Source organism: Balaenoptera musculus, chromosome 7 (genome assembly GCF_009873245.2).
Source record: "Balaenoptera musculus isolate JJ_BM4_2016_0621 chromosome 7, mBalMus1.pri.v3, whole genome shotgun sequence".
In the NCBI taxonomy this organism is placed as follows: Eukaryota; Metazoa; Chordata; class Mammalia; order Artiodactyla; family Balaenopteridae; genus Balaenoptera; species Balaenoptera musculus.
The window spans coordinates 47,298,311-47,314,637 of NC_045791.1; the positions used below are offsets into that span (position 1 = coordinate 47,298,311).

At 35.5% G+C, this 16,327-nt stretch overlaps 1 protein-coding gene across 6 annotated transcripts in view; it reads left to right on the forward strand.

Annotated features, from left to right (window-relative positions):
* LOC118898148 (sodium channel protein type 2 subunit alpha) overlaps window positions 1-16,327 on the forward strand; it is a 149,388-nt gene that overhangs the window by 50,726 nt on the left and 82,335 nt on the right. For 3 of the 6 annotated variants that reach the window (XM_036858139.1, XM_036858136.1, XM_036858141.1), the window contains exons 1-3: window positions 4,573-4,668; window positions 6,308-6,625; window positions 7,522-7,640. In XM_036858139.1, coding sequence (XP_036714034.1) covers window positions 6,359-6,625; window positions 7,522-7,640 — 386 coding nt within the window. In that variant the 5' untranslated portion in view covers window positions 4,573-4,668; window positions 6,308-6,358. Of the gene's footprint in view, window positions 1-4,572; window positions 4,669-5,696; window positions 5,775-6,307; window positions 6,626-7,521; window positions 7,641-16,327 lie in introns of those variants that run through there. The other 3 variants (XM_036858135.1, XM_036858137.1, XM_036858138.1) reach the window with 2 other exon arrangements.

Here is a 16,327-nt window from a genome sequence, read left to right on the forward strand (position 1 = left end):
ACAGTCATTTAAAGGAATATCTATACTTTTATAAAGAATATTGCTCAACAAATATCATATGATTATAAAATATTGAAAATAAGGTTTCTAAAAAGTGTTGTAACTAAAACTAGCATTTAAAGAAAAATGACATTTTATCTGAACAGTACGTACTGAGCATATGTCTTTTATTTTCTGTTATGCTCTTTTTCTAATCTGTAGTGAGAAAACATGTAAGTCTGGTAGTTCAGAACTTTCTCACTCTTACGGAAATTGTTAGTTATGGAAATGAGCTAGTGGATCAAGGTTAAAGAAAAAAGGATATGCAAAAACACAGTAAGTGACAATCAAAAAGTTCATGAGAAAATAGAGTCAAACCTATAGATTAAGGAAACTAGAAAATACAGAAAATAAATCTCCAGGTAATACTTAGCAAATCTTTCCTTAGCTTATGTTTCCAGTATTACTTTAATGTGCTGAAGAAAATTAAAAATTACAATTGTAAAATAGGATTAAAAGATCACTTTCAGAAAAAGATATTCCTTAGTCTTTCTCAGCTTTCTTAACTCTTAGGTACAAAATCCTCTAAGTTTTTTGAGCACTTATCCACAATCATCAATTATAATATAAACTATTTTATAGTTATTTCCTTATCCATAAAATGTAATAAGCCAACAATTTTCTTAGTATAAATTTAATTTTAGAGTACTTATTAATATAAATGTGACTCTTTGTGGAAAGGAATTGAGTCATATTCTATTTATTATTTCTTTGTTTTGTTATTGCTCTTTCATATCACTGTAATACAACTTTTTGTAGATATCAGCATGTGTAATTATATCGTTAATTTTTCTTTTATATTTTAATTTAGAAAATTAATGTTCCTCTTTTATAAGTGAGACAAATTTTTAAAAAAGAAGACATCGAAAGGGAAACAGAAATGTCATTGGAATTTAGAAATCCAATTCTTAATATTCTTTCCAACCACTTAAAATAATATTGCTTGCCTTTCCCATTATTTATGGGTCTTCCAAATATAGTGTCTGGCCTTAAAAGTTGTAATACAAAATCTTCTGTCTGAAAAGTAGTACAGCTGAATGAAATTTAAAAACCATGTAACGTAAAAAAAAAAAACAAAAAAAAAACCATGTAACGTATGTCATTTAGCATTCTCATAAAATGTCAGCATGATGTTAACAAGGGTCAGGGCAAATGCAAGAAAAACTAATATGCGTGACTTCTGAAAACATCATCCTGGGAAATCAGAAACAAGAGACTATGATTCTTATCTATATTTTACAAAAGACATTTTGAGACGTAAAAAATAGTCAGGTGTTGTTCATTGTATGTCTTGGATGTTTTGGTAAAATATTTTGTGTTCACCATTTTAAATATCCTAAGACACATTCACTGGCTAGGATCAATGGGAGAGAAAGGGGTGACCCTACAAATAATGTAAATGCACATATCTTGGTGTGTTCCTGATACTGAGTGATTCCTGAAAAAGACTTAAGAAGCATTGTATGATGGTTAGAACATGGATTCTGTAGCCAGAGAGCATGGGTTCAAATCCTGACTATACTTCCAGCTGTCAGAACTTATGCATCTTTCAAATTATTTAACTTCTTGGTACCCCAGTTTCCTTATGTTTTAAGTAAGGATGATCACAATATCTACTTCATCAGGTTGTTTTAAGAATTAAATGGTTTTATAGTTCTTAAAATGGTGCCTGGCAAAAAATAAGCACTGTGTATGTTAATCTCGCCCCCTCCCCACAAAATGTTTGGCAAAACACTTTGTAAATTTTTACTCCTTAGTTTATTTTTTGAATTAGAATCTTTTGTATAACAAGTTAGCCTATTGTTGAGCACATCTGTAAAGTAAGACCAGAATATGTAGATACAGGCATACCTTGTTTTTTTTTAATTGCACTTTGATTTATTGTGCTTTTTACAAATTGAAAGTTTGCAGCCACCCTGTGTTGAGCAAGTCTATTATCACCATTTTTCCAACAACCTTTAGTCACTTCCTGTCTCTGTGTCACACTTTGGTAATTATCAAAATATTTCAAACATTTTAATTATTATTATATTTGTTATGGTGATCTATGATCAGTGGTCTTTGATGTTACTATTGCAAAAAGATTATGACTCACTGAAGGCTCAGATGCTTCGAATTTTTAGCATTTTTTGGCAATAAAGTAACTTTAAGGTCTGTACATTTTTTAGACATAATACTATTGCACACTTACACTGAAGTATAGTGTAAACACAACTTTTATATGCACTGGGAAACCAAAGAATTCCTGTAACTTACTTTATTGCAGTGGTCTGGAACCAAACCTGAAATATCTTTGAATTATGCTTGTGTTCATTTGATAAATGAAGTTAAAGCTCATCATAGAGATTTGTAAAGTACTTTATTACAGTAGGACATCTTACTTTGAGGAAGTAATCTTCTAAATATCGTGCCTGGTTTCTAAGTCTTTAAGATGGTATACATGGAAGACAATGAAAATTTTCCTAATGAAAATGATAACACTAAAAAATATGCTATATATGTATATATATATATATATATATATATATATATATGTATATATATATATATATACTCTCTGCACTCTCCATATTTATACATATAAAGAGAGAGAGAGAGAGGAAGAGAGTTACTCTCTTGAGTATTGAGCACTGCAAATATGACCACTGTGTGACTAGACTGCATGCTGGCTTGCTTGCTTGTTTTGATTGACCAGCATCAATCCCCTTTTATTCCAGTAATAGCACCCAAGCTCTGCATTTGAGGAATGTTTCTGTGCCACCACCACAACCCTGACTGTTCATAGGTTTCAAGTAGGATTTCCTCCCTAGTCCAGGATGAGACATTGGCTTAGGAGAAGCCAATCAAAGCACAAAGCATGGCATCACCCTGGACAGCCTGATTACTTCAGAATGAGCATGTGACCCAACTGAAGCCAGTGAGATGTGGTGAGAGTTTTTCTGGGTCTTTGTTCCGATTGGATTTAAATCTGGGAGATTGGGAGGCCAGAGATGCTATAGCATCTTACTACAATGAGGAACGAAAAGCTATCACCATAGAATTCAGAGCCAAAGGATGCAGTATGACTAGGTGCTGGTAACATCAATTGGGCATGCCTATAGCTAGCCCTAAACAATAAACCTTGACAATGAATTCCCATGTTGCTTTCCTTTCTTTCTTTTTTTTTTCTCCCTTCCTCCCTTCCTCCTTTTCTTTTTCTTTCTTTCTTTCTTTCTCTTTCTTTCTTTCTTTCTTTCTTTCTTTCTTTCTTTCTTTCTTTCTCTTTCTTTCTTTCTCTCTCTTTCTTTCTCTCTCTTTCCTTCTTTCTTTGTTTCTTTCCTTTCTTTCTTTCTTTCTTTCTTTCTTTCTTTTCTTTCTTCCTCTTTCTTTCTTCCTTTTTCTTTCTTTCTCTTCCCTAAGCCACTTTGGGTCGTTCTTTTGCTTCTATAACCAAAACAGACATGCTAGAATGAATCAAAAAATTCTTTTTGGCTATATCTTATTCTTGCTTGTTTCAATCAAATACCTTTTCTAATGAAAATGGTGAAGCTAGAAAATATGTAAAAAATATATTGACTTAATAATTATGACTGTTTCTGATTATAATTGATGCCACTTACTGATTTTTATTTAATCTTTATTTTAGGATTTAGTTACATGAGCAGGTGTTTTTGTTTTGTTTATGGCTGAATAAAGCTTACAGATTTTGAGTTTGAATCCTGCCTGTGTGATCTTAGGTAACTTTTCCTAACCTCAGTGTACTTCCTTTCTTCAGTTTTCGAATAAGGATCATGGAAGCCTTTATCTGATGGGGTTACGGGGAGGATGAAATGATACAGTGCATGCAGACTCAGCCCAGTCAGTGACTGGCACATAGTTAGCCTGCAAATCTTAACTATGTTATTAATCTAAGTATTGGCGTTTAGTATCTCACTGGCTTTCATTTTATTTCTGGTTGCTTTTCAGCCACTTAAATTAGAGGTAAAATAATACTGGTGTCCCATTAGTTTAGTTTTATTTCTAGGGAAAGTTAACTTAGATAGCGCAAAGGCCACCTCTTTGTTGAACTATCAAGTCCCTTTATTGGAGTTCAGATACTCTGGGGCTGAGGCTAATGTTAAAGCTCATGTATGTAAGGCTTTCATTAATATAATTGCTGTTTTATGAGTTTTTATTTTTAACCCTTCTTTATTTACTTTCTTTTTACTTTGAATTATTTGTGTCGATTCAATTTGGCTTAGCAAATAAAAAGCATGAATGGAAGCATTATCAATTAACAAAATTAGTAATTCAAACCAGCTAAGTCTTAATGTTCTGTTCTAAGAAAAGCTTGTAGAAGATTAGAGCTCCATTACTGAGAGCTTTGGGCTGCTTCAAACATGCTTCTGTGTGTACACTGAGGGTTTTCTCTTCACAGTTCCCCCGCCCTCTAGTGGTAGTTATAATAATGCCATTTTGTAGTCCCCGCACAGGAAATGCCTGTTCTTACTTCAGTTACCAGAATCCTTTCACAGGAAGTTAGGTGTGGTCTTTGAAGGAGAATTAAAAAAAAAATGAAAAAAAGAAAAAAAGCATGATGGAATTTTAGCTGCAGTCTTCTTGGTGCCAGCTTATCAATCCTAAACTCTGGGTGTAAAAGATTCTGCAGGGGTAATGTTTTAATATTCTTATTATGCTTATTCTCTGTGATGCTTCTTTACCTTTACAGTAGAATCCTTGGGGGAATCTGCAGAGGACCACTTTCATTTTGAAGCTGCTGTCTGCATGTTTTAGCATGTCTCTTCTATTAGAGCATCCAGGCATGGCAGGTTCCTCCCTGAAGTGTGCAGGGACCTTCTTCATGCCTATGCCTGTCACTAGGCATAAGGGTCTCTGGGGATGGGAGAGGAAAATGAGGGATGTATTGGAGGCACTGTGATACTGAGAGGGCAGTCTTCTAGCTGCTGGCTGAAAGGTCCTGGTCTACTTCAAAAAAAAAAATGTGGAAATGGTACAGTAACTTATGTTATTTTAGATTTCCCTGTTTGATCTAGCATATCTGCAGAAATGATCTGGATGTGAATGAATTTTACTTTTAGAAAATGCAACTCATATAATTAAATGGCAATTCTCATTCCTGTAGGGTAAGGGTTAAAATGGATTGATATTTTAAAAAGAAGGAAAAATAGATAAGTGATTGTATATGGATGGCATTCAGGAGTCAAGATTTTGGTTGTATTATTTCAAAAAGCATAGAAACTCTTGCCACTGATTCAGAGATAACGTTTGAAATGATTGGTGTGCTCTCTTGAGCTATATATGTTAGTCCAGTAAAATATGATTAGAATATAGTAAAACTCCATTTATGTTATCACAAAGACAAGCATAATAGGAGTTCATGTAAAAGATAAACTATCTTAAACTTATTATTTTTTTCAAGTCCAAATCTGCTACGTGGATTCTTAAGAAATGGGCACTGTTTGAGAAAATGAGCTATCTCTACAGTATTTCCTAAGGTACTGCAAATTTGTTAATTTAAGAGGCAATTACACTAGCTAGCAGCAGGTTGCTAAACCAGGGGGTCCAAGCTCCAGACCTCTTGACGTGGGTGACTTCCTGCCTGGTTTGGCAGGAGCTGGGTCCCTTCCTGTGCAGCTTCCGAGCAGTTCCAAATGCAATCCGGCATTCCCTGCTCCTTCCCGCTCCCTTGCTTTCAAGCAGTATCTACCTATGTTTCCACAGCCTGGCATTTCAGGATTTCCAGAGCTCTTTACCAGGTGCGTTGATTTTGAATAAGCTCTTTGAGGTGGAAAAGTAGGCCAAAGGGAACATGGAAAAAAATGGAGAGATACATGCAAGATCTTCGCACAGCCCAGGTTCTACAATTTTTGATCATTATTCATCTCTTGTTATGGATCTCGGATATTTTTTTCAGAAGGGATGCTGAAAAAGATGGCTGCCAAAATATTCACACAAGTGAAACAGCAAGCACAAACCAGTATTCTCCATTTCTGAGCTCTGAGTTGGATATTTTCACTTAAAACATTTTGGGAGTGGGAGATTAGATTACCTCATAGACACCTACTGAATGTGAAAGATAGATCTCCATGCAAGCAGATGAATGCATGCAGGAGAATCCCCCGAATGCCAAGTGCAGCTTCCTTAGTAAAATATTACAGATAGCTTGGTTTATATATTTTATCTCAGTATCATGTAATTGGCCACAGTCACATTTTATCCTAATGACAGTTGCTTTTCTCTCTCTCTCTCTCTCTCTCTCTCTCTCTCTCTCTCTCTCTCGTTTCCATAGCACTTTCTTATGCAAGGAGCTAAACAGTGATTAAAGGAGCAGGATGAAAAGATGGCACAATCAGTGCTGGTACCGCCAGGACCTGACAGCTTCCGCTTCTTTACCAGGGAATCCCTTGCTGCTATTGAACAACGCATTGCAGAAGAGAAAGCTAAGAGACCCAAACAAGAACGCAAGGATGAAGATGATGAAAATGGCCCAAAGCCAAATAGTGACTTGGAAGCAGGAAAATCCCTTCCATTTATTTATGGAGACATTCCTCCAGAGATGGTGTCAGAGCCCCTGGAGGACCTGGACCCCTACTACATCAATAAGAAAGTGAGTTCTTAGTCAAGTTGCCTTTATTTCCCCTACTTCCTAATTGCTTCCAGGCTAGTGCCAGGGATGTCAGGTGAAGAATGTCGCGCCTCCTCCCCTCTGTCTGAAGTATCATTAGGGTACTAGGTGGGCTTGACCTTGTAATGGCCCCATTACCCTAGAAGCCTTTTGGAAGCACTCATTTGAACCCATGTCCAGGACAGGCAGAGAACTGAAGGGGCATCCTGCAGTGGGGAAATGAGGAAGGGCAAAAGTCTGTTCACCTTACAGTGTGGTGAAACAGAAAGTTAAGACAAGGAGTATATTTTTTTATGCATTAAAAATAATATTTCCAGGAGTAGTATCCAAATTCCTCTTTACAATATCTAGCTCTACATAAGGTACTTTGATTTTCAGCAGGTTTATTCCTTCACACCATAAACTTTGCCCATTCCATGGCTCCCCCCAGAAGAAATAAAAGCAGGTGGCTTTTAAATGACCAAAAAAGAGTGTGATCAAACAACACCTCTGGAATACCCTGAAGTTCCTCTGAGAAAATTTTTATCTAACTGAAAAAGTAATCAAAGCCTCATTTTTGAGCTCTTTGTGAATTATAATTACAGTTTTAAAATACTGATATTAAAACTTGATAAGGATGCTAAGTATTCCTATGGCAGTGACTACAGATTTTCGTTATGTTCTTTAAATCCTCATATCACTTACCAAATTTAGGAGAGTTTATAGGGCTCAGAAAGAGAAAGTTCATAGCATCATGTCATATGTTGGTAATTAGTATATTATTATATTATTTTATAAGACAATATTTCTAAAAAATTGTCTCACTTTTTTCTTAAAATGGTCTTAATTTTAATACTAAGATTCTAAATTCTGTTTTATGTGTTTGTTTTCTTTTTCAGACGTTTATAGTATTGAATAAAGGGAAAGCAATCTCTCGATTCAGTGCCACCCCTGCCCTGTACATTTTAACTCCCTTCAACCCTATTAGAAAATTAGCTATTAAGATTTTGGTACATTCATATCCTTTTTTCAAATAGTCATTTAATATGATTTTGCTCTTTGACTTACTGAGTTGGGAATTTTTCAGAAATATGCATGGTTGGCAATGTTATGTGCTCTTTCTTTTTTTTTCCCTCTTACTCAACAGTTAGCATTACTGCAAAATGGGATCATAGGTAAGTGAAACACTTTGCCCCATCTTCCAAGTATTTCTTCTTTCCCTGACTTACTACTTCTTTCTTTCTTCTTTCCTCCTCTGCTCCCTTCTGAATTGCCTACTACATCCAAGACTTCTTCATTAATTTTGACAGTATTACCAGGCTCTCCTTTTATAAGTCTTCAAATTTTACAAGGTTATTTATATAATGGGTAAATTCTGTGAGCTAATTTTCTTCACCGCTTTACATTTGGAAAATATATGCATAATCTGAATTATACAATTTTATATCTTTTTGATCTGAATTTTACTACTTTCTGCTTTTCATTTTAGCATTTGAAAGCTTTGAGTTAGTAAATGTCTATAATTGTGATGGAATACACATTAGCCTTTCAAATGTCACTTTTTTGGGTCACTTGTTCCTATGTTTTATTCAAGTCTCAGGTCCTGCTACAATGATCTCTTTCCCAAGGCTTAATTTCTGTTTATCCATATACATCCTCATTTCATGCTTCATTCTCCTCATGAAGTATCTACTTCCTAGAGATGGGATTGATGACACCTTGGCGGGAGATGGTGATTTGATTTACTCCTGAAGGTTAAATAGAGTAGTTGTGAATGAGAAGTTTTATTCCAGGCCAGGGACAGTGAGCTGGCTGACAGCCAGCCCTGGAAAATCCAGGGAAGCAAAGGTTTGCAAGACTGGCTGTGCTAGGCAGAGGCATGTACAGGAAGCGCACAGAAGCCTTGGGATGAGGAACTGATATATATCAGGAACCAGAGGTAAGGAAGGGGAAACTGAAAGTTAAGCAAAGTCTCAGGTAGGACAACTTTAAATTTTGTTTCCTAATTAGAAAGAGTCATTGCCTGCAATTTACAACATGGTCAGCCCAGGGCTTGGCTTTAAGGCTTACAAAGTAAAAACTTACTTCCTCTAGCAGGCCCAGAAAATACTTGAATTAGATACGGTAGGGAATTAGAAAAGATAAGGAATTCAAGAGATGGGATAAGCTTGGTACAGGGAAGTCATCTAATTTCTGGGTGGAGGGGCTGTAAAGCATGTCCCCGGACTTGCCTGGCATTGTGGCAAATGATGTCTTTAGAAGTGTGGCATTCTGGAATTCAGTTTCCTTTTAACCTCTAGGTCATTCCTTTTCCACCACCCCACCCCCAGTTTTGCGTAGACATCAACATATTTTAATTTTATACTTTAATTTCATGTTTTAACATTTAATAATTTCTTCTGAGTTTTTTTTAAGCAATAATGATTCCTTACCTCTGTTTTTCAAGTAAGAGAACCCAGTTGTACAGGGAGAAAAAATGCTTTGAGTTAGCTTTAGGAATGAATAATAAAATTGAGATTTAGATTTGAGTCTCTTGAACTATAAATTATGGTCCATTATTATGTTTGAGTATTTATAATCTGGGCACTGAATAAATCTTTCCATAAACTATTTATTATATTTAAAAATAATTGTACATCCCTATGTAATCACAATTTATACATGAAATTATGTGGAAAATTCAGACTTAGCCCAATGCTCTGTTCATAGTAAATACTGAGAGAGTACATATTGAATAAATAAGTGACAAATGAGTCAAGAGGTTAAATAATTAGATGCAAAACAAGTGAAAAAATGGAAGGTTTGAAGAGGTCAGAAAAATCTATTTTTCTTGAAACTGAATGATGAAATAAAATTAAGAAAGCCCAATGTTAAAGGAAAAGGCAGGATTTTTTGTTGTTTTTGTTGTTGTTTTAAAACTTTTGTGGGGAGATAGTATATTTTTTTGAAAATCTATAATCTCCACTCCAAAAAATTCTGTATTAGGAGACCCAGGAACCCTAACTTAACGCCCTCTGGGAAAAGAGACTTCCAGTGGTAGAGGATGAGAGCAGTTTTAGAAGTTCTGATCAGAGACTCTGGGCATTGAGGACCGAGTTTATGGTGGGGGCTATTCAGGAATCAAGATACAATTTGAATTTGAAGGTTTGCACTTGCTTCCCAGAAAAAAAGAAAACCTCCAAGGGGCAAAGTTGTTAGGAGGCATGCAATGGTGCAAGTTGAAATGTGAAGGCAGCCAGGTAAATCTAAGATTTGCCAAACTGAATGGTTGACTCTCCCAGAACCTTACAAATGGCATATAGTTACAAATTTCTTCCAACGTAGAAAAAGTAGATTCTTAAAAATCTCTGATTGCCTGAATTAAAATATTATATTTCAGATATCTCACCTTGGAGTAGAGACATGAGAAAAGGCAGGTAGACTGATAGACACATTCTTCAGTCTTGTGGTGATAAGGCACATTTGCCTGGAGATCCTAGTAAACTTTGATGTAAATAATACTGTACAGTTTGCAGGTGATTTTCCCAGTGATTTTGTCTTATTCCTCACAACGCAAATCCTAAACTCATATCCTGGTTTTCTGACTTCAAGTGTCTTTTGCTATAAGATAAAAATGCTTGGGGTTGGTAATGGTGGGTTTTGGGCACAGTTAAGGGGTTGTTGTGTATTTATTATCATTAGTTTATAATCCAGAAAATGGCCATTCACAATCAAGAAATTTGTATTTTAAACCTAGATTGGTATCTCTATTTCCAACAAAAATCCTGACTTATTTCTTAAAGAGTTGTTATCTTCATTAGGAGCTGTTGCATATCAAATTAGCTTTTGTTTCTTGATTTTGGCAGAAAAATCTTATGCTTACTATATTTTTGTCAGGGTATATTTTGAAAACTGAAAATACTGTTGATGTGCCCATTACCTTGTTTCAATAGTTAAATAAAATATGGTTATATTTTCTAGATAGTAAACAAGTAAAAAATAATCCATATTCCTAAAATTCCCTATCAGAATTTTCAATGTGTTGCATGTCAGTTTTTATTATTTTACTTTAATATGCACACTCTCCTTTACTTTGCATTTGTTACTCATTCATTTGTTCATTTGCAAATATTTATTAAGTACCTACTGTGTGGCAGGTGTTCTTCTAGACACTGGGATGCAACATAGAACCAAACCTAGTCCCTGCTCGCATGTGGTTACATTCATGTGTATGTGTGTGTTTGAGAGGAGAGAGGTAATAAAAATAAATCAGCTAGTGTCAGCTAGTGATAAGCGCTATTAAGAAAAATAAAGCAGTGTAAAAAGAGAAGAGTGGCAAGGTCCTGTTTTAAATCATATGATCAGGGAAGTCCTCTCTGAAAAAATAGCATTTGAGTAGAGAACCAGAGGAAGTGAGGGAGTGAGACATGGAAATCTGAGGGGAAAAGGGAATAGCAAATATGAAGGCAAAGGATAAAAGTGGAAGTGTACCTGGTGTGCTCTAGAATCAGCCACGAGCCCAGAGTGCCTGGAGGAGAGCGGGAAAGGCAGAGAGTAGGAGAGGATGAGGTCAGTGAGAGTGAAGGTCGGGGCTGAAGTTGTAGGCCGTGGTGAAGACACCAAATTTATGCCGCATGAGATGGGGAGAGATGACTGGAGGGTTTTCAGCAGAAGAGTGTCATCACCTGACTCAAATTTGAGAAAGATCACTCTGGCTGCTGCGTGGAGAATAGACTGCCTGGGGCGAAAGAATGGAAGCAAGAAGATAGATTGGGGGCTTACTGCCATTATGAAGGCAGGGGACGCCGGTGTCTTGGCCTTTGGTGGAAACAATGAGGGTAGCAAATGTCATCAAATTCAGATGTGTTTTTCAGAAGAGCTGACGGGATATGCTGAACAATTGGACGTGGGGTGTGAGGGAATGAGCAGAGCTAAGGAAGACTCCAAGTGTTTAGTCTGGTCAAGAAAGAAAAATGTAGTTACTTGAGCTTGGGACAACATTAGGTGGAGGGATATGCTGGGTAAAATCAGAAGCGTGGATTTGAACATATTTTTTTTTGAGGGGTCTATTAGACATTCAGTGGAGGAGTTGAGAAGTTAAATGGAAATACAAGTCTGGAGTTCAGAAAAGGGTTGGGCTGGAGGTATAACTGAGAGATGTCAGTGTATGGATGGTATTTAAAGTGATGGCAAAGACCTGAAACACTCCAAATCACACAATAATGCAGAACTACCTATCATTCATAAGGGATAGGAAAATAAACAGCTTTTGGGTTCAGAAAACCTGGATTCAAACCCCACCTCTGAGTTTTACTTATTGGCTCCATGACCTTGGGCCAAGTTACTCCAACTGGTTTGAATCTCAGTTTCTCCATCTATAAAATTGCAATCGTTATTTATACATCAGTAATAATAACTACATAAGTACCTGACACCATGACTAGCACTTGGTAGGAACGTGATAACCGGTAGCTAGGACAGCTATTGTTGGTAGTAGTAGCTACAATTCTAGGAGCAGCTGCTGCAAGATTAGCAAAGGAACACTCTTATATTGTTTAAGGAATTCCACAAAGAATTCTGTACAAATCTCTACTGTCTTGAGGCTTGATTTTGCAAACAAAATGTTTATACAGCACCAGAGTTAGGAGCTGTTAGTCGACCAAAAAACATAATGTGGTCAGTTCCAGCCTTCTCATTTTGCAGATGAGTTCATTGAAGCCCACACATATTTAGTCTTTTTCTAAGACTACATTTTATATAAGTGGCAGAGCTAAAACTTCAGGTTAGGCCTTTTGCAATTTCCATCTAACAGAAGAAAACTGATTTCTGAACCCTCAGGTATAAATAATGTACTGGGGGCATTGCCAGTATCTCTGTCTCTGTGTATTTCAAAGGTTATTTTCAGTGGCTCCAACTTACTATTTCATTAAATAGGAAGCAAGCATTTTAGCTCATCCCAAAATTATATGGTATCTATGTAGAAATTTAAAAATCACGGTTTTCATCTATGTAGAAATCAAAACCCAAAAATTATATAGGTCTAAGGGAAAGGAGGGTGAACAGCTTATGATTTCTATTTTTCCTGCTTTCAATGCTCAAAAGTTATCACATAGTTAGGAATTTGTTAATAACAAAATTAAACAACTCAAGAGTTAACATTATGTGTGTGTCACATATATATGTGACATTTAGTCAATATTTCTGCTATCTCACAAATATGCATCAATATGTAGAAAGAGGCCTGTCTTACTTTGCTTTGAATTCTCCATTTTTATGTTAGAAAACCTCTTACATAAAACTATCTTCTACCTCTAGTTCATATATATTTTAAGTTGAAAATTCCTCTGCAACTTCTCTGGATACTATGTATTATTACAAAGCCCCTGGACAGAACAAACGATGTCTTCTCCTTAAGAATAACAAAGAAAAGCCCTACATTTTTATGTTTAATAAACAAATAATTAATAGTAATAAAAATGATTGTATCCTCTAAGAAAAGTATTAGTACTCTTATCTGCATTTACACAAGAAAACTGAGGCTTAAAGAATTAACTTGCTGAAGCCCATGTGTTTGGTAAAGGATGCATCTGATCCCACAGTTCATCACTTTAAAACTCATGCTGCTTCATCCTACCTACATGGATATAGGGGTAGACATCTAGTTTCCATGTCAAAAGTTACATAAACCATTTTCAGTATAAACTTGAAGTCTTTCCTCATAATACACACATAGGAAATATTTTAGACTTGCCAACTGACAAGTTAGTATCAATCAAAATGTTAACACATTTTTATTAATACCTGGTATAGAGAAATTAATAGATTTAAAAATCCTTTTTTTCCTGATACTATGTGAGGTTAATCTACCTCTATTTTATTTTATATACAAAGTCTCTTAAGGAAATACTATTCTAGGATTCATTGTTCTTTCGAAAAATGTACTTTAGTTGATGTCATGGAATATATATTTAGAAAATAAATATATGCATTTTGTTACTAGTTCTAACTCCTTGAAATCTGCCTTGACATGGAGTTTCTATACTTTTTCAATGTATGGTATCACCAATACCATGTCTATATTTTTTTTCATATTTGTATATTTGTTATCATTATCTGAAACCCTACTATTTCAGTCACTCACCAAACTCCAAGAATCTTAAAGATATGTGACTGATAAAATAAATTTATAGTGATTTTAAAAAGTAATGGATTTTGAAACTCTCTATTTAGAGATTTTCTATTAAACTAAAAGCATAAAAACCTGACTCTAGTTATCTCTTATTTGGTTTAAAAGCAAAATAGTTTTATTTGCTTTCCTTTCTGAGCATCTGTCAGGATCTTTAACTTAAGCATATTTTTTATTATTAAAATGATAGTCATACAATGTGAAAAACACGAGTTTGAATGTAATGATTTATTAATTTTGACTTACTGGGTAATATTCACTCTTTCTATTATTTATTAATATTTGAATATATATTTTACATTATTATATATACTTAATTTTTATCATTATAAGGAGTAAATATTTTTAAGGGTCATAAAACCATGGCTCAGTCTGTTGTGTGACATAAATCTCATGAGGCTATTAATTTCCACTTTATATTTATCCAGTGTTCTCTCTTTCAAAAAAAGTGTAGAAACTTGTGAACTTGATATATGTGAAAACAAATTTCATGCTGTATTTCTGATCCATATTAATAAATATATCATTAAAAAGGGAAAATTTACTTCACTTAGTAATAAACAATCTTCCGAACTGACATCATTCAATAGCCAACGGACACTGCAAAATGGCAAGGGTATGGTGGTGAACAATATAGACATGGCCCTCATAAAGTTGACTGCCTAGTAGAAAAAAAAATCAGTGTTAAAATTAGTCATTGGAGGAATGGTATCAGGTGCTACAAGTATATATTACTGATAGACCTAATCAGGAAATATGCTATTGTGCACAGCATTTTACTGAAAATAACTTTTAATCTGAGTGCTGGAGAAAAAGTTGGAATTGGCTAGGTGAAGTAGAGAGCATGTCCAGGGAAAAGAGGTGATATTTGCTAAGATCCTGACTTGAACAAGAGCTTATTTAATTCCATGACCTAGAACAATTGCAATAATATTGGACTGGGGAGAGTGGAATGAAGAGTAAAGAAGCTGAAATTGGAGAAGTAGAGAGGAGTTAGACCTCCTATTGTAAGATATTTGATCGCCGTCCTAAGGTAGTGGAAAGCTATTGAAATTACATTTACAAAGGTCATTTGGTACAGTATGCAGAAAGGATTGAAAGGAGTCAAACATGGATTCAGAAAGACCAGTTTAGATGAAATTGCGGTAATCTAGGTTAGATTTGATGGACACCTGGGCTGTGTAGTGATATGAGGATTGGGGAAAAAGTTCACTGAATCCAGGCATAGCAGGTAGAATTGACAATATATGGTGTTAAGTTGAATGTGGAGGTTTAGGGAAGAGAAAAATGCAAGATCGCTCCTAGGTTCCTGGCTGGATCGTGAGCCATTTTCTGTGAAACAGAGATGTCAAAGGGGCAGTATTTGAGAGGAGCAGAGGGATAGGGTGAAAAGATTTTTAGTTTAGTTTTAGAACTGAAAAAATTTGAAGTGTCAATGAGATGAGTAAACATAAGTGCAGATGTAATATGTACAATTGGGTACCATGGACAGTTGAGTTCAGAAGAGAGGGCTAGTCTGGAGAGAAATATTTGAGATCAGTGGGCATGTAAATGTACTTGGAGCTATGTATGTTGATGAGCTTTACTAGGATAAATATAGCAGGAGAGGGAAAAATGGCTTGGATATCTGATGTCCTTTTCAAAAAGGGAAATATAACATTTCAAAGGATACAAAAAAATTGTCCATGAGACATGAAAAATCAAGGGATTGGGACTTCATGAAAGCAAAATAAGAGAACATAATGAAAGGGGGAAGAATCATGCTTGTCAAATGCTGCTGAGAGAGCAAGTCAAATAAGAACTCAAAATTATCCTTTTGTTTTCAGGGCAGAACATGAAGATGTTTGTCATATTTAGAAAGAAAACTGGTAGGCTAGGGATGTGATAGATAAATGAGGGAAAGTAAAGATAAACATCTCTTCCAAGAAGTTTGGCTGTGAAATGGAAAAGAGAAGTAGCTAGTAGTAAGTAGTTAGAGGATTGTGGGTTATAGGAAAGTATTTTCTTTTTTTCCTCCAAGATAAGAGAGACTTCAGCAAGTTAGTGCTGATAGGAAGAGGTGGATAGAGTGGGAAGTGTTAAAGATAAGAGAAGGAAGAGATTAGAGATTTCTGAAGTGTTCTGGAAAGGTGGAAGGTGTCCAGAGTATGAGTAGAGGGATTGAAAACTCCCCCCATTGAAACAAGAAGGAGGAAAGGATCTTAATACAGAGAGGTTTGTCAATTTGGGGGTGGGAAGTAAAGATATGGCATTCTGATCCTATCTCTTCTCTCAGTGAAGTAGGAAATAAGGTCATGGGTTTGAAATGGGGAGGGAAGGAAGAAGATTGGAGAACAGAGAAGAATGGAGAATATTTGGAATTGTCTTTGCAGAGTAGGAGGTGCAGTGAAGTGGAGAAATATTTAGACTGTGTTGAGTGTGGGTGAGGCTGGGAACCATGTATTTTGAAAGGCGCCAACCGACCAAGGGGAGTCATTTTCTCCAGTAGAGCCTAGCAGCCTAACAGACACAGAGGATCCTCTAGTTTTATATACTAATAG